We start from the raw sequence: 22,638 nt of genomic DNA on the forward strand, positions 1-22,638 counted from the left end.
CCAATTAACCTAGCATGTTTTTGGAATGTGGGAGGAAACCGGAATACCCGGAGAAAACCCACGCATGCACGGGGAGAACATGCAAACTCCACACAGAGACGGCCGAGGGTGGAATCGAACCCTGGTCCTCCTAGCTGTGAGGTCTGCGCGCTAACCACTCGACCGCCGTGCCGCCAAAATGTATTATTATTATTATTATTATCACAATCTTGTCATCACTACCCAAAGCTCATAATCACAGGTAAGAGTTGGTACTTTAACTCCTCTACTTGGGGCAGGATCTCGTTCCCAACCCAATATGGCACAAAACCATGGATTCGGACTTGGAGGTTCAGTACACAAAGCAGGTTTTTGCATGTTTAATGAACAAAAAGTTCAGGACCCCGTTGCTCTACTGCAATACCAGGAAAGATCACCATCCCAACAACACATTCCAATCCGTTCACAGCCCTTTTTTGCTTTTTATTGAATTCCGACAAATAAAAAAAAAAAACAAAGTTTCACAAGAAACGTCTCCATTGGGCGTCAAACATGCATCGAAGTAGCACAGAGACACAAAAGGACAATGACAGCTTCTAGGAAATCACTTTATTCTCAGAGTGCGCGGTGAGTTTCCATTTTTTTTTATGTGTTTATATTTTTGCATGTAGGTTTACAGACTAAAATATCTGTCTTCAAATGGCATGCAAGTGAGGCTAACAAGGTGGCGCTTTGAAAACACAGACAGGACACCGAAAACGCTTATATCAACAATCGCACACCACGGAGCATGCATACATTTTTCTGGACAGAATAAGGAAGAAGAAGAAGAAGAAGTGAGAAGACTTTGCAGTAGAAAAAGAATGAATGCACCTTTAAAAAAAAAAAAAAATCCAAAACACATAAGGAATTTAACCGAAAAAAATTAAGAACAACCACCAACTACCAGAGGACGGAAACAAGACCGGCTAGAGGACGAGAACACAAAAATACAAAAATAGCGCGCTAGCTAAGTCGAGGACAGATGCAAGAGGACGGTTACATTCAAGTCACATCTAAGAGTACTTTTATTATAAGCGGCGTCTTTTTCTCTTCTTATGACATTAATGAGACAGTTTGTCCAGGCAGTGTCCGAGTAGCCATCTGGAGCGTAACTAACCCCAAAAATTATTCAAAAAAAAAAAAAATACATATGAAGGTGGTCTTATGTCATAAAGAAGGGCACAGGAGTTTGGACTCGTTACAAAATTTTCTGCGTAAAAGTGGGGCAGTAGTAGCTTTTGTGGAACGTAGTCGCACGAGAAACGACGACAGAATTACAATTCGTACAGAGCTCATCCAGGACGCGATGTTAGCCAATTGGTAGAATACCTGAGATATGCAGAAAAAAACAAAACCAAAAAAAAGACAAGAGAATGTCATCTAAGTGTTCTTTGGTTTAACTGGATGACGTCTCTAGTAACGACTCGCGCGTCCGATTGAGCACAAAGGCAGTTTCCTAGCACGGTAAAACCACAGCAGGTTGTAGGATACACAACGCTGGCACCACGGTCGATACAAGCTTGAGTTTGAGCAACTTGGGGATGGAGACCAGATTTTGGAAGCTTTGTAGCTGGAAGAATATCAGCGTACGTCCTCCGCCAGATGCGTTCACAGCCGCACAAAACAGTAGAACATCGCAAAATCGGTTTGTTTTAACACCGCACACAACTTCCAGGTCGCTATAAAGCAGGGGTCTCAAACACGCAGCCCGTGGGCCAAATGTGGCCCACAGGACGCTAGTTTGAGGCCCCCGCCTTGATATGAAAGTTGAATGTCATGTACCCAGAAAAAATTTGTACATTTGATTAATGTCCATGTTAAAGGTTAAATAACTGTTAATAGCTATCCTCCCTATCCGTGTGGAAGTGGTAAGTTTTTGGCTATTTAAGTTTAAAGGAAATAACTTGAAGGCTACCGTTTAGGTCGCTAGCTCTCTAGTTTGCGAGTTAGCATGTGTCTCAAGACCCTGCAGTTGCGCAATATGTTGTAAATAAAAAGAGTATAAATGTGACTATAGTCGTGTTTTGTCATGTCTACAGGGCTCTAATAATGCTTTGTTCATTTTAATCTGAAAAAAATAATTTGTCTACTCACCATTATTTCATTATTTTTATTATTTTATTTTATTATTAGTTTTATTATTATTATTATATTTATTTATTACTGATTGATTGATTTTTTTTATTCTTGATTTGTTTATTTATTTTTCATCTTATTTTGTGCAGAAAAAATAAAAATGAAGATATTTGAGAACAGTGTAATGTTTTATCAGAGCTTTTATTGTAGAAAATCGGAACCAAAGCACTGAAAAAGTTTGTATATTTTTCTGTTTTTAATAAATGCGTTTTGTTTTTTTTGGAAAAAGAGCCTTGCCCAGACCCTAGCTCCAGTGGCCCCCAGGTAAATTGAGTTTGAGACCCCTGCTATAAAGAGTTTACACCCTCCTTATATCAAATCAACAAGATGCGATATTAAAAGTTCTGTGTTGTCTGAGTGGTTGTGAACGCATCAAGCTACATTCGCGGATGTTCTTCCAGCTATCTTTGCTGATATTCTTTTAGCATGGTTGCAGCTCCGGTATCGGAATGCATCAATCGGTGCATCCCGAATTGAAAGCCAGTAGTACTTTTTCTCACATTTGTGACTCTGCAGGGTAAAAAAAAAAAATGCAAATGACAAACGCAGGTTATAACTTGTCCATTTCAGACATACGCTACGCCAAATCGTAAAATGATCATGCTGATTTATTTACTCCAAATAATGTATCTTTGTTTATCTATCTGTGCCATTGATGTATAGTACTACTAATATAAAATAGATTGGGAAGTACTGCACTACTCTACTGTGTTATTCTCTGTATTGGTGTATAATGCTGTGTAGCTTCAGGCCATGTCCACACTAACATGGATATTTTTATAGGTGCTTGGGACTTTTTGACATAAATGTAGGTTTTTAGCGCTAAAAACAGCCGGTCTGAAAATGACCCAATGTCCAGGATTCCGCATTTGTGCACGGTTGAGTAAAACGAAACCATGTAGAACCTCTAGAACCACGAGTAATGATGTTAAACTATAAGAAACTACTTTAAATTGTCCCTTTACAAATTTGTGCTCAGAGTCCTGTACAGTCATCCCTCGTTTAGAGTAATTAATGGGTAATTAAGACCCACGATATAGCATTCAATGTTAATAAATTGAATATTTTTGTAGATAAGAGTATAGAATACATTTTTTAAACATTATTACAGCTCTGTTGACTCTCTATTGTTAATGTTTACACACTGAGCAACTCTTATGCTGCAGTGACTCCAGACGGCCACTAGCTAGCGAGCTAACATGCTAATGACCTCACCAGCTAGCCTGGAATTGATTTCTTCGAAAGTTAGAAGCAGAAAACTTACCACTTCCCGACGGGATGGGAGGAGAACCTTTTTTTTTTCTCTATCACGTCGGACATGCCATTGCTAACTTCGTGCAATGTTAAGTTAATGTAATGTTAGCTAATGTCTCAATGTTTTGTGTAGCGGCAGTAATGGAAGTCTACCACAAAACTGTGATAATTTATGAATTAATTTTTGAAAATGTAGCAAAGGGGGTGATAACTGAACTATAATATCATGTGACTAACCCAGGATATGGCTTCAAACCCTCCCTCAAAAGTAACTAACTAGCTAGCTTCTATTTTTGCCATTAATAGGTCATGCTAAAGCCATTCAACACAATTGTAACGCTCTAATAGAGTGAAAAAATGTATAATTTAACAATTCTTACTGTGTTTCTTCAATTATTTGACATAAAAGAAATAGGAAAATATCGCTAAAACCCGACACTTACTAGCACAAAATGCTAATAAGCCACTCAATAAATGTTTTTAAACGAGTACACGCTGTTTCGTTCAATTGTGGTCATAAGCACAAAAAAGCCTTATGTACATATTTTTGATATTATGTGACACACGCGTTTTTGTTATTGTTATTGTGGCCGCTTGTACCAGTGAATATGCTACATATGATGCTAAATGTATAATTATGTTATTATACAATTGCCCGTGCAGGTGATAATTGATGGATAACCAAATTATTTATTTTTGATTGCGAAAAAAAATATTGGGAATGATCAGATAATATTATTATTGTTAAAATTATGTTAAAAATCCATTAAGCAAGAAAGTGATATATTGACGCAAATTTTTTCCAGGCTTTTGCAGGCCACATGAAACGATATACGGACCAGGTCTGGCTCGTGAGCCATTAGTTTGACACCAGTGGTATAACGGGTGCAAAATATAGTTCAATTTTTATACATTTATGCATGCATTTGACTTTTTCAGGCTTCTGCTTTGGCCAAAATATGCATAAAAATATGCACAATGTACAGAGATCCGCTGGCGAGTTTTTTTGGATGACATAATATGCATTTTTTGCAAATATCCTCATTGGTGCGGACATGGCCTTAGGCTCACACTGAGGCCACAGGACTGGCGGAATGTCTGAAATAGCTGGAATGTTTTGGACAGATGTCATGGAATGATTACGATTTGATAACCCTTCAGCTTATGAGTATAATAATAATAATCATAATAATGCTAACTACAATACAAAGGCTGTACCACTTCACTTTTTAAAGACGGTGTGCTCAACATTCATGGAGTAACGTTATATATATATACATATATATATTCCTTCACGTTTAAAGACACAACAATGAAGATTGTCATTGTCGACATGATAAACAATATATTGCACTGTTGCCACTGTCTGTCTGCGCTTTTGAAGCTTCTGCTTGTTTTTTTATTGTTTCCTTTTATAGAAAAAAAACGGCGCAAAAGTAAAGAGGCGGTGAAAATGACAAAGCAGAACCACTTGGGGCTGCCACAGGACGACAACTAAAAGATCTTTAAACAATCTTTTCACTGCTTGGAGACAAACTTTATGTCTTTTTTTTTGTGTACATTTTTATAACCACCCCTCGCTTCTGTGGAAGAACATTTGAAGTCAACAATGGAGGCCGATACCGAAATGAAAAGTGGAAAAAGCAGTTATTGCCTCAAAGAGTTGATGACTACATCACAGTGTCACAAATCATGCCAAGTAAAAACGTCTGCTGGGACATCAAACCACGGTCTTGTTACGTAATGGACTTCACTTTGTCGCACGTTCACGGCTAACAAGTGACACAGGAAAAGGCGCACCCAAGCGCACCCACGCACCCCGTGTGTATCAAATATTACTAAGAACATAAAAGGAGAATGATTTGGATAGTTAAAAATATGGCTTGTACTCATCTATGTGTTATATGTCGTATATTTATATATTATTATTTATGTTTGGAATGTATTTACAAATAAAAGTAGGGGTGATAAACTTCTCATCAGGCAGGACGCATGTTTTAAAAAGCAAAAATAAAACTAGGACCCCCTTTTATCAGAGGAGCATTGTGCAGTTGCAGCACATTTAGAAGAGAAGAAGAAGAAGAAGAGCGGTTGGATGGACATGAGCGCAGTATGGAGGTTTCAGCCGAGAGCGCGGTTACTTTTTACTGAACATATCCATGAGCGGAGTCGGGATGAACTTCATGACCGTGTCCACGATGCTCTCCTCTTCCTCCTCGTCGCCGCAGCCGGTGGGGACCGCCTTTTTGGGACGGGTCAGGCTGCCCTCGGAGGCCTGCTCCATGGCGGCGGCCGCCTCCGCTTCTTTCTCCTCCTTCTTCTTGATGCCGTACTGCACAGCAAGCACAGAGACAACGCATGTTCATGCGTTAAAAACACGTGCGGCCGGGCTTCACAATCAAGTCAGTCATGCAGGTGCTTCCGGACGCATGCAGCCCCCCCCAAAAAAATCCAACTGCTGATCCCTGGTGGTTTAATGGTACATGCTTCTGTCTTTCATGATACATGGCATGGCTTCTTGGGATTCCTGGCCATGGTTGTGTCAGGATGGGCATCTGGCCTACTGACTTGTTGTGGTGACCCCTAACCGGGGCTAAAACTGCTGTGACTCAGAGGGGTCTAAAGGTACCTCCATGGGTTTAGAGTCCTGTTGTCAGATGGCAACAATGGCGGCACTACAAGACTATATAATATACAGAAAATACACTTTGATACTGGGTCAGTAGCCACGTATACATGGAGCCAAATATTCCAATTACATTCATTGACTTGCTGAAATGGAAAGAATGTAACCTTTGTATATACCTCATTCCCAAAGAAAAGTGCCAATCCGAATGAATATATAATGGGATTCCCAGGGGTGGAATATTCCTTTCCCCAATCCGATTGATGTATCTTGTACCTGCTCAAATGGAAAGTTTCTTTGTGGTGTTTTTCTTCTTCTGTTGTTTATTGGCAAGATAATATTAGCAAGATTGAATTTGATCTGATATGACAATAACAATCAGCTCCTGACGTTCTTCGGTTTTAAAAATGGAGGCGAGCAATCAGCACTGGACTGCTAAGGAAAGTTTGTTTTAGATCCAAACTAAATTTCAAGACTTTACCAATGAAAAACTGGCAATACGGAGTTATTCCAACAAGTGAAAGAAAAACTTGGGGAAACCGGTATCACGTGATGTTGATGTTTACGTTTTACTGCGCATGCCCCATTGACTATTCTGGTTGATTATAGCGACGCATGTAGACAAGAGATTGGAATATTCCTTTCCATGTATACTATTGTTTTCGGAAAAGTCATTCAGAAAGATTCCATTCGGAAAGAGGAAAAACTCCTCCTTTATTTATTTTGCCCATAATTCATGATTATTTATTTCCCTTTTCTGTGCATCCTAGTGCGAGAAAACAAGTTAGAATGAGCTAGCTAATAACAGATGGCATGGGATATACCTATTTTGATGCTAAAGCCCTCACAAAAAAAACAACAAAAAAAACAGTGTTCCATTTACATAACTGACTTGTATATCAACCAAGCTGCAGTGATATTATTATCATAACAGATGATTTCGCGACAAGACTCAACAAGCATTTTCTACCCGAGGACTGGAGCACACGTAATGTGCTGGAAGACACAACCATCCCAAGGAGAGTGGACGTCCTAAGTTTCGTCTCTGTATCTATGTTGCTGTTGTTGATGGAACTAACATAAGTATGTGTATCAATGTGCCTAGGAAAAAAATACGGAAAGATACTGCAACTATTACATGTACCTGTACATATATGAAACGATGCAACGTTGGTAGAAGGCTTCATAGTTGACATAGATGCATCCCAATGACATGCATTGTTAGCTAGCTCATATTACCTAATTTTCTCATGTTATAATGCACAGAAAAGGGAAAGAAATGTGTTCATGTTTCACATAAGGATTGTGATTGACAGACAAAATAAAAAAAAGCGCAGCTTCCCTTTAATAATAAGAGTTTTCTAGTCATTTAAAAATAATAATATAGTATATATATATTATATATAATAGTTAAAAGTGTAGAAAAACATTTCAGGTCAAATGTGGCACAATTGACTCTTTGAATAGAACTAGCCACTGCAAATTTTTTTTGTATGTACATGCATATGAGCGCTGACTTCATAAAGATGAAAGATGCAGTTTTGCATGCCGTTAGAGACGCCGGCTGTTGCCTCAGCCTGCGGGGATTTCATCATTGCCGCAGAGGAGCAACAGCGAATGTCATGTGACATCTACATTTGGGTTACGGTATTGTTTCCATTCATAGACCAATAGTTTTGTTGCACCTCTGGTTTATACGTATTTATTGCATGAATACTGCTGTGTACAAACAGTATCTCCCAAAAGTACATTGTGCACATTGTGACTTTTGATATATTTTTTCAATTTTAACAATTTTTTTTGTTTTGTTTCACTTGGACAATGTACAGCGAGGCATTTCCTGTAAATAGCCCCTGGGCTGCACTTTGGAAACCCCTTCTTTTATAGCACTTTTCCCCTTGTTAGCTTCCTGTTGTGAGTGAACAATGGTAATTAAAGAGAGTAGAAAGTAGAGCCAAACTTAGAGGAGTTCGCAAAAGTGGGCTGTCTGTCCTCTGAATGAGTCGTATAAGCAAAAAATAATAATCTTCTCCAAGCCGACTGACTAGTCAGTCACATTTATTGCAAATGTTAATCCAAAATTAGAGAATGTACTAAAAGTCGACCAATCAGTGCCTTTATGGGTGGTATCTACGTGACGCAAGTGTTACTGTTTAATTCCCACACCACATTGTGCTTGATGATGCAGGAGAGCGAGGCGCACGACGCCGAGCCCAGGCTGGTCAACAGGCAACAGGAGCCTTGATCTTGAGGCAGAGATGCGGAAAATGAGATGAACTCCTCCGTGACCCGGTTGCTGCACCCCCTGAGCTGCTTATAATGGGATTGTGGAGCAATAAATATCCTAAAGGAAGACGACCCCGCTTTCTGCTGCGTCGACACGCTCGGGTGTGTGTTTAGAGAGAGAGGGGCCGTAGGGTCGTCCTGGGATCACTTAGACTAAAATAACTGCAGACTAAACAGCTTGTCAGCCTTTCTTTGCCGTCATTTGCCGGCAATCCAGTCATTCATTTACTATTGCTTATCCTCACGAGGGTCGCTGGAGCCTATCCCAGCTGTCTTCAGGCAGGGTACACCCTGGACTGGTGGCCAGCCAATCACAGGGCACATATAGACAAACAACCATTCACACTCACATTCATACCTATGGACAATTTGGAGTCGCTAATTAACCTAGCATGTTTTTGGAATGTGGGAGGAAACCGGAATACCCGGAGAAAACCCACGCATGCACGGGGAGAACATGCAAACTCCACACAGAGATGGCCGAGGGTGGAATTGAATTAATTGTTTATTAAACATTCAGTTTAACATTCTGTAGACATTAGTAAGGTAAACTGTCCATCACTCAAATATCATTCTCTTGAAGTAAATAATCTCACACAATATCATTGTGACTAACATCCATCCATACTTTTTCTATACCGCTTATCTTCACAAGGGTCATGGGGGGTGCTGGAGCCTATCCCAGCTGTCTTCGGGCAAATGTGGCCAATTAACCTAGCATGTTTTTGGAATGTGGGAGGAAACCGGAATAACCGGAGAAAACCCACATATACACGGGGAGAACATGCAAACTCCACACAGAGATGGCCGAGGGTGGAATTGAACTCGGGTCTCCTAGCTGTGAGGCCTGTGTCCTAACCACTCGACTGCGTATGTTAAAGTAAATAATGCAATATAGGCAAAACTCACCACTCTATGCAAGTTTTTATTTTATAATACCACGTAATTTTTTTTTACAATGTCAACATGGCCGCAGTAAAGTATGATCACAGGCCTGCGTGCTACCCACTTGTCCGCCGTGCAGCCATACAATCAGTCTAATTACTTCTATTTTGTTTGGCACAATAGCGACACAATACGTTAACATTACTACACCAATCGGCTACATTATTATCTTTTTATGATACCGTATATACCTTCAATTAAAATCAAGTAAGTTTATGTAATTGCTCCAAGCAACGTTATTTTCCTTGTGGACAAGTAAACAAGCTATTTCATTGTCAACAGTAATAACTGAAGTCATTACTCTATGGGTACGTAAAGTGCCATCTTGGATCCGTATCCGGACTGAGGTCTGCCATTTGGTGATGGCTGATATACAGCATACTGTATACATACATGCACTGTTAAGAGTTTTATTAGCTTTTTGACACATATTGCATTAACTGTGAAAGATTGAATTAAAAAAAAAAAATGAATACATTGTCCATGTTTCAGCATAATGGACTGTCAAGAGGCCCTACTATAATATGGCAGGGGACCCACTGCATATATTACATCATATTCATCATAGCACTTATTTCTTAACTGAAGGCTTTTAGTGAAACGCTGCTGCTACGGGATTGTTGCGACTAAACTGACAAAGAACAGGCAGAACAAAAAGTTTCACATGACATCCATATATAAGTCCCCCCCCCCAACCCCACAGACCCCAAAAGATTCATGTCTTTCTGTGTTGCCTTCTGTCTCCATGTTTGCGCTTCTTGCCGCCCGCCGTCTCGTTACGCTGCCATCTGCCCCACTCAGCCTTTCAGAGTTATTCCAGAGTAACAAAAGCTCAGAGAGACGACAGATACGCTCAGTCAAGCCCTTGCCACGCGTCCCCGAGACGCGCTGTTGCATGGCGGGCTCGCTTCTTTCTTCCCTTTCAAAACAACTGTGACACTGTGACTTCGCCATGTAGATATATTTTTATGTAGTTATATATATATATAAAAAAAATGAAAAAGTCAATTCAAAATATAATCAACATTGAGTGTATTCATCAACAATGTAAACCGGTTTATCTGGTTTCAGACCAGGACTGTGATAAGTGGATTTCCAGGAAGTAGAGTATGGAACCTAATTACAACCTTGTAACTACAGTATGGCTTTTAACATTATTAGAGCCCTCCAGACATGAAATAACAACCCTATAATCACATTTACACTCCGATTACCCAACATAGTAGATGTAAATACAGAAAATAAGCAATTTGAAACATAAATAAGACATAATCGAGACTCACATTAGCATGGGGGTCATTATCACTGCGTACGTGACTGTAGAACATGCAGTGTTTTTTGCTCGGACAGCAAATGTAATGTTGAAACACGGGTGTGGAGGGAAATAGCATCTCAGGCCTGTTCCTGTTGCCCCATGTGTTTAAATCCGATGTTCTCAAATAGTGGGGCGGGGCCCCCATTTTGGTAATGTTAATGGTTTTATTTCATTTGAACATGCATCAGATTACAATTGAATGCATCACATAATCAGTTCACAGTTCCACATGTCCAAAAGGAGTAGGAAGAAGCAAAGCTTATTAAATCCTACCCCTCCATCTGGTACTTTTACAATCAGTAAGTGTTACATTTGTTCACTTCCTGCTTTCATAATATAGTTGAAGGTTTTTTTTTTTGTCCCGTACCGAAGTACTCGGTGATATGAGCATCCAATGCCATAATGGGTACCATAGTGCGTGTCAATATAGTGATATGTATAGCACATCATGACTGGTTCAAGACTCTTCATCCTTGTATTTAGCAAACATCAACTGCTTGTATTGTTTCTTGAATTGGCTCATCGTTGTGCATTGTTTGATTTCCTTACTCAATCCATTCCATAGTTTGATTCCACATACTGAAATGCTATGGCTAGCATAACGTAGTCCTAGCATAGAAGTGTTTCAAATGTACTTCTTCCCTGAGATCATATTTCTCCTCTCTTGTAGAGAAGTATTGGATGACATTTTTAGCTAATTGCTTATTTTTAGCCTTATGCATTATTTTAGCTGTTTGAAGATGAACTATATCAGCAAGTTGAAGTATTTGTGATTTTAGAAAGAAGGAGTTAGTATGTTCTCTGTAGGCGGCATTATGAATTATCCTTATTGACCTTTTTTGCAGTACATTTAGCGAGTGAAGATTGCTTTTATAGTTATTAGCCCATATTTCCACACAATAAGTAAGATATGGTAGAACCAGAGAGCCATAAAGAGCGTGGAGTGATTTCTGATTGAGAACAAATTTTGCTTTGTTCAATATTGAAATATTTCTGGCCACCTTATGTTCATTCATTCATTCATTTTCTACCGCTTTTCCTCACGAGGGTCGCGGGGGGTGCTGGAGCCTATCCCAGCTGTCTTCGGGCGTAAGGCGGGGTACACCCTAGACTGGTCGCCAGCCAATCACAGGGCACATATAGACAAACAACCATTCACACTCACATTCATACCTATGGACAATTTGGAGTGGCCAATTAACCTAGCATGTTTTTGGAATGTGGGAGGAAACCGGAGTACCCGGAGAAAACCCACGCATGCACGGGAGAACATGCAAACTCCACACAGAGATGCCCGAGTGTTGAATTGAACCCTGGTCTCCTAGCTGTGAGGTCTGCGCGCTAACCCCTAGACCACCGTGCCGCCCCCACCTTATGTTGTATATTTGTAATATGAGGTTTCCAGCTCATATTTTCATCTATTGTGATACCCAGAAATGTATTTTCCTTTTGATTTGACTGTTGAATGTCGAGTATGCTTGCATGCTTCACTGCTATTCATTTTGTTGCATTTCGCTGGTTTCACTTTGGAGGTCAGTCTGTACGGTTCAGATCAATAAATAGATATCAGTTTCTAAATGTTTTTCCGTGTTTACATTCCGTGACGGTGTGTTCAAGTTCTGTCTCTTAAATGGGCTCCATCTTCTCATGTTAGTGTTGATAAGTGTCAGTTACCTTATCCCTGATGCCCTGTCGGATGTTTTCTCTCTCTGCCTCCATTCTTGCATATTTGGCCTTCCTCTCCTCCTCCTGTTGCCTCAGTGCTTCTTGCCTCTCCTCCTCCTTTTTCTGAGCATCGGGGTCCTTCTCCTCCTCCCCTCCGAGCATCTTCCCCATGTCTTTGGTGGCCCCTGGCACGGGAGAGACATGAAACCATTGTTCATTCATTAATTTTGGACCACTTTTCCTCACGAGGGTCGTTGGGGGGGTTGGGGTGCTGGAGCCTATCCCAGCTGTCTTCAGGTGGGGAGAAAACCCACGCATGCACAGGGAGAACATGCAAACTCCACACAGAGATGGCCGAGGGTGGAATTGAATTAATTGTTCATTAAACATTCGGTTTAACATTCTGTAGACATTAGTAAGGTAAACTGTCCATCACTCAAATATCATTCTCTTCAAGTAAATAATCTCACAAAATATCATTGTGACTAACATCCATCCTTTTTCTATACTGCTTATCCTCACAATGGTCATGGGAGGTGCTGGAGCCTATCCCAGCTGTCTTCGGGCGAATGTGGGAGGAAACCGGAGTACCCGGAGAAAACCCACACATGCACGGGGAGAACATGCAAACTCCACACAGAGATGGCTGAGGGTGGAATTGAACCCCGGTCTCCTAGCTGTGAGGTCTGCGTGCTAACCACTCTCCACCGTGCTGCCCATGAAACCATAATGAAGCTCAGCTGTTAGGCGCACGTTCTACTTTGGGATCATTCAAAAGCCGAGGCGCTGCTCTTTAAAGGCCCTCAAAGTCAAACACAAACGCAACTGGCCTTCACTTGAACCAAAGGCAAGAGCGGCCCTGCCAACGGAGACGATGAGGTGGGCGTCGAGATGAAAGGCACGGCAATAAATTATTACTCATTCTCTCAAAAGGAATTTACATCTCCTCATGCAAAGTGTCCACTTGGACCTCGGGTTAGGACCCGAGGACCAAAAGGCTGAAAGGGACTCTGATAACTAGACAATTGGACCAATTTAGACGTTGACCTTATGATCTTATCGCCATTCTGTGATCTTTAGACGCACTAATATTATTCATAATCATAACTTTGCACTCCGGTCATACCAATTTGGGTGAGGTATTCTTTAATATGGAACTGGTTTTGTTCTGACTGGAACAGTAACCAAAGAATATGTGACTTTAGGAGACATAGAAGAGCCCACTTTCACCTTCAACATCAGCAGCCTTGGCAGTATTGTAACTGCCCCCCACTTGCTAAATAAATTGAACGGCACCGTTTTTTAATCAACTGCAACTTTGGACTCTGAATTACGTGATGTCTTTGAACGCAACCCATCATTGCGCATAACAACACAGTGTGAGCTCTACTACTATTGAAGACTCTAGTAGACAAATAGATATTTAGACTTGTGTGGTATCTTTTAGCTTGATGGACATATTCAGTTCATTTTGGAGCTGTTAATACACAAATATATGGAAATCTGTCATTTATGTCTCTGGAGTACCCGGAGAAAACCCACGCACGCACGGGGAGAACATGCAAAATCTGAAATATAACATAAATACCTGTGCCATATAATGCAAACATTTGTAAATAAGGGAATAAATATTGATAGTCATGAATTATAAATACAATATTCATTCATTTTCTACCGCTTATCCTCTCGCGGAGGGTGCTGGAGCCTATCCCAGCTGTCTTCGGGCGACAGGCGGGGTACACCCTGGACTGGTGGCCAGCCAATCACAGGGCACATATAGACAAACAACCATTCACACTCACATTCATACCTATGGACAATTTGGAGTCGCCAATTAACCTAGCATGTTTTTGGAATGTGGGAGGAAACCGGAGTACCCGGAGAAAACCCACGCATGCACGGAGAGAACATGCAAACTCCACACAGAGATGGCCGAGGGTGGAATTGAATTAATTGTTTATTAAACATTCGGTTTAACATTCTTTAGACATTAGTAAGGTAAACTGTCCATCACTCAAGTATCATTCTCTTCAAGTAAATAATTTCACTAAATATCATTGTGAACATGCAAACTCCTCACAGAGATGGCCGAGGGTGGAATTGAACTCGAGTTTTTGAGCTGTGAGTCCTGCGTGCTAACCACTCGACACACGTGCAGTCATACATACAACAATCAGCATCAAACAATTTCAATAACTAGAAGCAATTAAACACTGTAAATGAGGAATTACTGTACTAAATTACAGTATATACAAAAATTAGACTTATTTATTATCATATAATTGGTGCATATTAGAATTAATGTGCGATTTTCCCATTTTAAGAGTTCATAGTAAGAAGTAGTTTCAATATAATTACATCCATCCATCTATTTTCTATGCCTCTTATCCTCACTGGGTCAGCTGAGTAATATGGTACATTTGCATCTTCATCCTCTTCCTCATCCTCCACACCTCCTGAACATCCCCACTGCAAGACTAATAAAAGGTGCATCACATCCCGTGTCATGCTGAGGTTCCACAGACAAATCCAGATGGTCTGCGTGTGTAGTTTGGCGTTTTCCAGTCGAGCGGTTGGAACCAAGCCACCTCGCCGACGTCGCTCTCACGAACCTTGAACTTCCACCACTCTCTGCTCACTTCCAACCCGCTGGAAACAAATTGATTGTAACGAAAACCGAGCTTCCCGTTCTCACAGGATGTATGAGAAAGGTGTAACTGCCTCCCTGAAAGAAGCCCGGCAGCCCCCCCCCCCCCGAGGAACGACTCCACACAATCGTCTGCTTGAGCCCTGAAATTGAAGTGACAGCAGCGACCTTGAGGTTCCTGGCTACGGTTTGGAACTAGCGGTGTTGACAGCATCCGTCCATCGTCTTACAAGCGGGGTGACGACGCGTTAATAAAACGGCCGCGCTGATGTTGACCCCGTGTGGCGTTAATGAACTCTTTGTATGCCGACAACTGACAACATCCTGTGTGGGCGCTTTGATCACATGGAGGATTTAGTCATGTATGCGACGGACTGTGACAATACTTCTGTGACTACAAAGTACGGCCATGCATATGCATATACATATACGTACATATACATATACATAGTAGTGTGTAAAAGTTTCAGGCTGTCATTAGATTTCACAAGATGGTGGAGACTAGCGCTGTGCCTCAAATCACAGTACACACAACCACACAAATACTGCAATAAGAAAAGGTGCCATATTTATGTTAAATATTTTATCTCAAGAACAATAATACAATTACTAACAATAACAAGTAATGAAGGACACAAGAAATTATATATTGCATATATTTCCATGTGCATGGGTTGTTATCTGTACTGTCTGCATTGGTTGAACACCGAGACGCTTAGAACAACGGCGTTCCATAGAACAAAGAAAGTGAGACCTCTTGTCGGCCATAAAGTCCCTTTGTCTCTGTGGGAGGAGGCGGGGCCGCCGGCATACACACACATAGTGCAGCAAGGTGGTCTCATAGGGAGCATTCATTCATTTTCTACCGCTTACCGTCACGAGGGTCGCCAGCCAATCACACGGCACATATAGACAAACAACCATTCACACTCACATTCATACCTATGGACAATTTGGAGTCGCTAATTAACCTAGCATGTTTATGAAGCTCATGGACACAAATGAGCAATTATGCAGAAATTGTTGGAAAGTGGTGGCAACAAAAAAAGGCAATAAAATAAAAAACTTAGCCGCCTCAAGCATATACACCTGACCCAGTTTCCCCATCTGGCAAAAAGTTACACACCAAGATGCACAGCCTTCATCCAGACAGTCAACACATGGAGACGCTTGGTACAAAAAAAGTGTGCAAAACTGTGTGTGTTCACACAAATCCTCACAAAAGAAATGCTTCTCTTTAATACAATTGAAAAGCCAGCATTTCAAGAAATGCTGCAAATGTTTGAAGGACAGTACAAATTGCCTGTGAGAATATAGAAGCCACAAATGGAAATTACACAACTTTGAAAGTGAAAATGAAAGATGACATTCATTCATTCATTTTCTACCGCTTAACTTCATGAGGGTCGCGGGGGTGCTGGAGCCTATCCCAGCTGTCTTCGGGCAAAAGGCGCTATACACCCAGGACTGGTGGCCAGCCAATCACAGGGCACATATAGACAAACAACCATTCACACTCACATTAATACCTATGGACAATTTGGAGTGGCCAATTAACCTAGCATGTTTTTGGAATGTGGGAGGAAACCGGAGTACCCGGAGAAAACTGGCATTGAACTCGGGTCTCCTAACTGTGAGGCCTGTGTCCTAACCACTCGACTACCGTATATTAAAGTAAATAATGCAATATAGGCAAAACTTAGCACGATGTCATCACTCTATGAAAGTTTTTATTTTGTAATCCTACATGTGTCCTACTTTTTCTTTTACAATATCAACATGGCCGCAGTAAAGTATGATGACTTTTACTCCAACTCTTGCATCGTTTCTTACCAGAGAGTTTGGCCTGTGAATCCATAACAGAGCAGAACTTCCTGCAATGACTTTCATGAGTAAACGCCTGCAAGCACGCCTTGCATCGGGCTTCACTCCGGGACAATAAATGTGCTGATTGGGACCGAAAACTTTGTGTTTGACTTTTTCGCTTTCAGCTTGAGGAGGTTTTCCGAAACTTGTTGGGATAATATATTCTAATATATATAAGGAGGACAAATTGCAAGCAGGATTACCCTGCTCCAATCCCGCCATGGTGACATTTTTCTCATCAACTAAGTAATCATTTTGAAATGCCATTGCTTGACAAATGGAAAAGGGAGCGTTTGATGCCGTATGGTAATGTCCTGAGTGGAAAGGAAAGTCTTGAATTCTAAATATCCACAAAGTACTTCTTTTCTGCTTGGCGACGCCGATCGTCAATCACCAAATGCAGATGAATGCACTTCAGACGTAATATTCTCTCTCATATTTCACCTGCTCTTGCGTGTCTCCCCCAAGGCTACGCGCCGCTAATCTTGATGTTCAAGGCTAATTAGCTTGTGCGATGGCGACAAAGATGCTGTGCGGCAGCGCGAGACACACGTCCTTCCCAAAAGACTTGACGTCGCCCAACTGTGGAATCTGTGGAACGGTGAACAAAACCAGGAAATCCGGAAGAAACAATTACCGAGCCTGAGGGACTACAAAAAAAAAGTATGTACTCTCTTTCGAGGTACTTTGTCAATGGGATGGCACCGACATACTTTGTCTGACAGTGTGGAGGGTGATGATCTTTCACGGTATCGTGTCTTTGGCGGAGATTGAGGAGAATCCAGTATGTGCTTTCCCAAGGTCAGGGATTATTTGATGGATTTCCTTTGTGTAGCGAGACTCACAGTTGCAATCCTGTGTTCACTTGATGGCGAGATATGTTGCCATGACAACCACAGGTAAAGATAGACACATATAGAGCTTCTGGGAAGTCTTTGTACAACAACTGGGAGTGTGCTTGTTGGGATTTTATATTCCAGATCATCAGGTTTGAGGGTCAGGAGTTCCGGTTCTTCCACATTCCATTAATATTTTTGGGTGTTCGCAATGGATGAATTGGATTTACATCATTTTCATTTTCAGTTTCAATGTTTCAGTTAGGCTGCACGGCGGTCGAGTGGTTAGCGCGAAGACCTCACAAGCTAGGAGACCCGAGTTAAATTCCACTCTCGGCCATCTCTGTGTGGAGTTTGCATTTTCTCCGGGTACTCCGTTTTCCTCCCACATTGCAAAAACATGCTAGGTTAATTAGCCACTCCAAATTGTCCATAGGTATGAATGTGAGTGTGAATGGTTGTTTGTCTATATGTGCCCTGTGATTGGCTGGCCACCAGTCCAGGGTGTACCCCGCCTCTCGCCCCAAGACAGCTGGGATAGGCTCCAGCACCCCCGCGACCCTCGTGAGGAAAAGCGGTAGCAAATGAATGAAGGAATACACAGAGTAGTCTGCACGGTGGACAAGTGGTTAGGGCGCAGGCCTCACAGCGAGGAGACCTGAGTTCAATTCCACCGTCGGCCATCTCTGTGTGGAGTTTGCATGTTCTCCCCGTGCATGCGTGGGTTTTCTCCGGGTACTCCGGTTTCCTCCCACATTCCAAAAACATGCTAGGTTAATTGGCCACTCCAAATTGTCCATAGGTATGAATGTGAGTGTGAATGGTTGTTTGTCTATATGTGCCCTGTGATTGGCTGGCCACCAGTCCAGGGTGTACCCCGCCTCTCGCCCAAAGACAGCTGGGATAGGCTCCAGCACCCCCGAAACCCTCATGAGGATAAGCGGTAGAAAATGAATAAATGAATGTTTCAGTTAATTCAGTTAATTAATTCGCCAACCAGACTAACCATGGTCCATTGTACCGAGTTCCTGAGTGTGCAAATATGGACCATCTGTTGTTTGATGCCAATATTTACTCACTTCTTTGTCTTGTTCTTGCAAAACCATTTGACAAATAATCTGGAAAATGAAGGAAAATTCGAATCCACCATAGGAATTTCCACCAAACCTCCACAAAGTCGGACACATACAAATGATCGGTCGTGATCTGTGTTGCCGCTTTCTTCCACCTTTTTGTTACAGGGCACCCTCTGATTAGCGGGTGGCTCTCTGTCCCACCTGCTGCCAATTATCATGTTGGCGTTTTAAGCATGGCAGCTCGTGCTGAACTTTGCCAGATTGTCCCCTGAAGCTTCTTCATGCTCGGCAACGTATTAGCCTTGTCTGACTAATTTTTTACGGTATTTTTTGTTTCTACTTGTTGGTTTTGCCTGCTTGACTGCTTGACTAACTAGCCAGCAGTGTTTTGTGTCTTTCATTTTTAGTTTTGTTTTGTCTTGTCTTCAAGTCCTCGCATCATTTTTTCTTTGTTTAGACTTACTGTGGACCATTTTGTATTCAAATAAATATTTTTGTTACTTGAAGTGTCTCTGGGGGCTGCACGGCGAACGAGTGGTTTGCGCGCAGACCTCACAGCTAGGAGACCCGAGTTCAATTCCACTCTTGGCCATCTCTGTGTGGAGTTTGCATGTTCTCCCCGTGCATGCGTGGGTTTTCTCCGGGTACTCCGGTTTCCTCCCACATTCCAAAAACATGCTAGGTTAATTGGCCACTCCAAATTGTCCATAGGTATGAATGTGAGTGTGAATGGTTGTTTGTCTATATGTGCCCTGTGATTGGCTGGCCACCAGTCCAGGGTGTACCCCGCTGGGATAGGCTCCAGCACGACCCTCGTGAGGACAAGCAGTAGAAAATGAATGAATGAAGTGTTTCTGTATCTTGGGTTCCAGAGTCTTAACATGATCCAAAATGAAGAATCAGGGACTACTTTACTTTTGAAGACGAGTGTCGGACATGACGGCTTTGTGGGAACTTGTGGCTCAACTGGGGACTCATTTTAGCAGGAGACCGCCGCCTCTTAGCAGGAAGAAGAGCAGGATTGTAAAGAAGTGTGTGAAAAGGAGTCATGGATGGTCGACTCACTCTTTGGATTAGACTTCCTGTAACAGAAAGACTTTGTGTGTATTTTTGTATGCGTGTCTCAGTGGCGGGTGCTGCGAAATAAGAACAAAATGTACGACTCTTCATTGCCGGCGTGTGTGGCTTGTGTTTGTGTGCGAACGCTGCAGGTTTCCTGGGTGAGAGACCACATGAGGATGTCTCCCCTGAGAACGCACAAAGCAGAAAGACCATGGATGACTTAATGTGGTTAATCGGCCAATTACAACCACAAAGTGACTGAATAAAAGTGAAAATAGCGCAGAAGTAGAAGAGAGATGTTGTGTGAGTCCAACAGGATTAAAAAGGCTGTCTCTCATTTTGTTCACTTCCGTACTGAAGTATGCCAAAATGCAAGGCACTGTCCGTACTTGGATGTTGCACCCAAAACGCTCCAAATGGTGAATGTCCACCCATAATAGCCAATCACAGGGCACATATAGACAAACAACCATTCACACTCACATTCATACCTATGGACAATTTGGAGTGGCTAATTAACCTAGCATGTTTTTGGAATGTGGGAGGAAACCGGAATACCCGGAGAAAACCCACGCATGCACGGGGAGAACATGCAAACTCCACACAGAGATGGCCGAGGGTGGGATTGAACTCGGGTCTCCTAGTTGTGAGGCCTGTGTGCTAACCACTCACTGCCGTGCAGCCCCATAATATATCATTCATTCATTTTCTACCGCTTTTCCTCACGAAGGTCGCGTGGGTGCTGGAGCCTACCCCAGCTGTCTCCGGGCGAGAGGCGGGGTACACCCTGGACTGGTGGCCAGCCAATCACAGGGCACATATAGACAAACAACCATTCACACTCACATTCATACCTATGGACAATTTGGAGTGGCCAATTAACCTAGCATGTTTTTGGAATGTGGGAGGAAACCGGAGTACCCGGAGAAAACATGCAAACCCCACAAAGACATGGCAGAGGGTGTGAACCAGAGTCTACTAGCTGTGAGGCCTGCATGCTAACCACCCGTCCTCCGTGCAACTGAGTACCTATACATTTTAACTTTGTATGAGGCCTATGTAGAGACTTAAACCTGGATTGTGTCCCAAGTGAACAACGGCAATTGAAGAGAGAACGGAAGGATGGCGGAGCTTAATGTCATTTAATAATTCCGACAATAAATGACTTTTATTGCAAATGTTGATTCCAAATCAGAGGGTTTGAGGAAAATTTACATTTTATGGCCGTTTTGATTACTTATGTTAATTACTCAGAAATTATCAATTACTCACGAAAAGCTGGGCTCAACTGTAGTCCAATTGAGACACTGCTTTCCAATGTCATCCATCATTTGAGGTGTGAAGGTACGCCATAGTCGGCGTTTGGGACGTATTTCGGTTTGGTTCATTTTGGGTACAGTCATGGAACAAAATGCTAAATTTAAATATTCACCAGGAAGACCAAGAGGTTTTCCAAGCTCTGTTTTCTCCCTGGCATTATAGCTAGGTTGATTTCCTGCATTCTGTATGCATGTCCGCCACTGCCATTGCACACCAAGCCTGATATTCATGCCTGAGAATGGAGGAGTACAAGAACGGGGGGGGTAAACAGACGCTAAATGTTCTTTATATAGCTTAGAGTTTGTGTTAGTCTTTAACTGGCTGGCCAAGGGAATCAATTGTGTTGCATGTTCACTTGTTTTTCCCAGATAAAAACAGAATAAATTGACTTTAATTGGACTCTTTATTCTGCAACACCAAATCAATATGCTAATTTACCGCGCCTGCTGCACGGCGTGCTGCTTAAAGCCACATCATAAAAATAATAATAATGTGCACTTGCACCGAAAGTGCAGAGTTTTTTTTGTTTCAAAATGGACCAGTAAAGATTTCACAAGCTATCAACTAGAAAAGTCTAATGAGCGTCATTATCCAATACTTTCAAATACTGAAATCATCAAAGCAGCTCGGTAGGCTATTACGACGTCTATTTGAAGGTCATGCACAAGTCGCAGTTGCATGGTGATGCTCAAAGAGCTCCGTGGGTGTGATTCCACTCCCACGTCGTGTTTTTTGCGAGTGCCAGACCTTGAAAGGGTGTAAAAAAAAAAAAAAAGTCACTTTTCATGCTCCTTTTTGGAACCTGAAGAGCTTCATATGAATTTATTTAAGTATTTAAGTATTGACCAAAGCCAAGGCAATGGTTTGACTCTGGAACAGACCATTTTTAATTCAGTTATTTCCTATGGGGAAAAAAAAACGTGTTTTTTCCAAACTGTATAGCCATTAAAAGATGCATTTTCCACCAAAATACAGTTTTAAGTTGGGATTTATGACCCATTTTTCTGCATCTAATAGACAAAGTGTTTGTTCACAGTGTGAAGTAAAGAGGAGACATAAAGAACATGCAGCCCACCACTGACCCAAAATATCTCGGTGAGTCTCAGGGGTACAAGAGGCGAGCATCAGTCCTGTTTGCGAGCATTATCATTAGAAGACAGCCTCATCCGGCGCGACACAAAGAGACAGGCCACATTTATCACCGTCGAGGTCGCATCAAGGACAAGGCCGACCACACACACACACACACACACACACACACAGATAATGCAGGTCTTCACAATCCAGTAAACAAGCTAATGGACATTTGAACAAACTGGAACTGCTTTTGAGTATGACAGCTTGTGAAATGTGAACTGCGGAGGAGCAATTACAATACAGTTGGCTATGCTGCACATTCATTTGTGTCAATATTCGTCCATCTACCACACTGAAGTGGAAAAGGTAGGGCGGCATTTTGTAAAAGAGCGTACAAAAAACAATCCAATATGTGAAGACGTACATTGAAATCAAAATACACATGTGAAACGCATTGTGTTAACAGTAAGGATGCCATACTGATATTGTAACATGCAACATACTGA

The 22,638-nt window shown here is 41.8% G+C and overlaps 1 protein-coding gene across 2 annotated transcripts in view; it reads right to left on the minus strand.

The window, feature by feature from the left end:
- Positions 1–573: 573 nt before the first annotated feature.
- LOC131105977 (complexin-2-like) overlaps positions 574–22,638 on the minus strand; it is a 74,686-nt gene continuing 52,621 nt past the window's right edge. For both annotated transcript variants that reach the window (XM_058054585.1, XM_058054576.1), the window contains 2 exons: positions 12,258–12,433; positions 574–5,743 (listed from right to left, as the gene is read on the minus strand). In XM_058054585.1, coding sequence (XP_057910568.1) covers positions 5,549–5,743; positions 12,258–12,433 — 371 coding nt within the window. In that variant the 3' untranslated portion in view covers positions 574–5,548. The remainder of the gene's footprint in view (positions 5,744–12,257; positions 12,434–22,638) is intronic.

This window comes from Doryrhamphus excisus, chromosome 2, assembly GCF_030265055.1.
Source record: "Doryrhamphus excisus isolate RoL2022-K1 chromosome 2, RoL_Dexc_1.0, whole genome shotgun sequence".
In the NCBI taxonomy this organism is placed as follows: Eukaryota; Metazoa; Chordata; class Actinopteri; order Syngnathiformes; family Syngnathidae; genus Doryrhamphus; species Doryrhamphus excisus.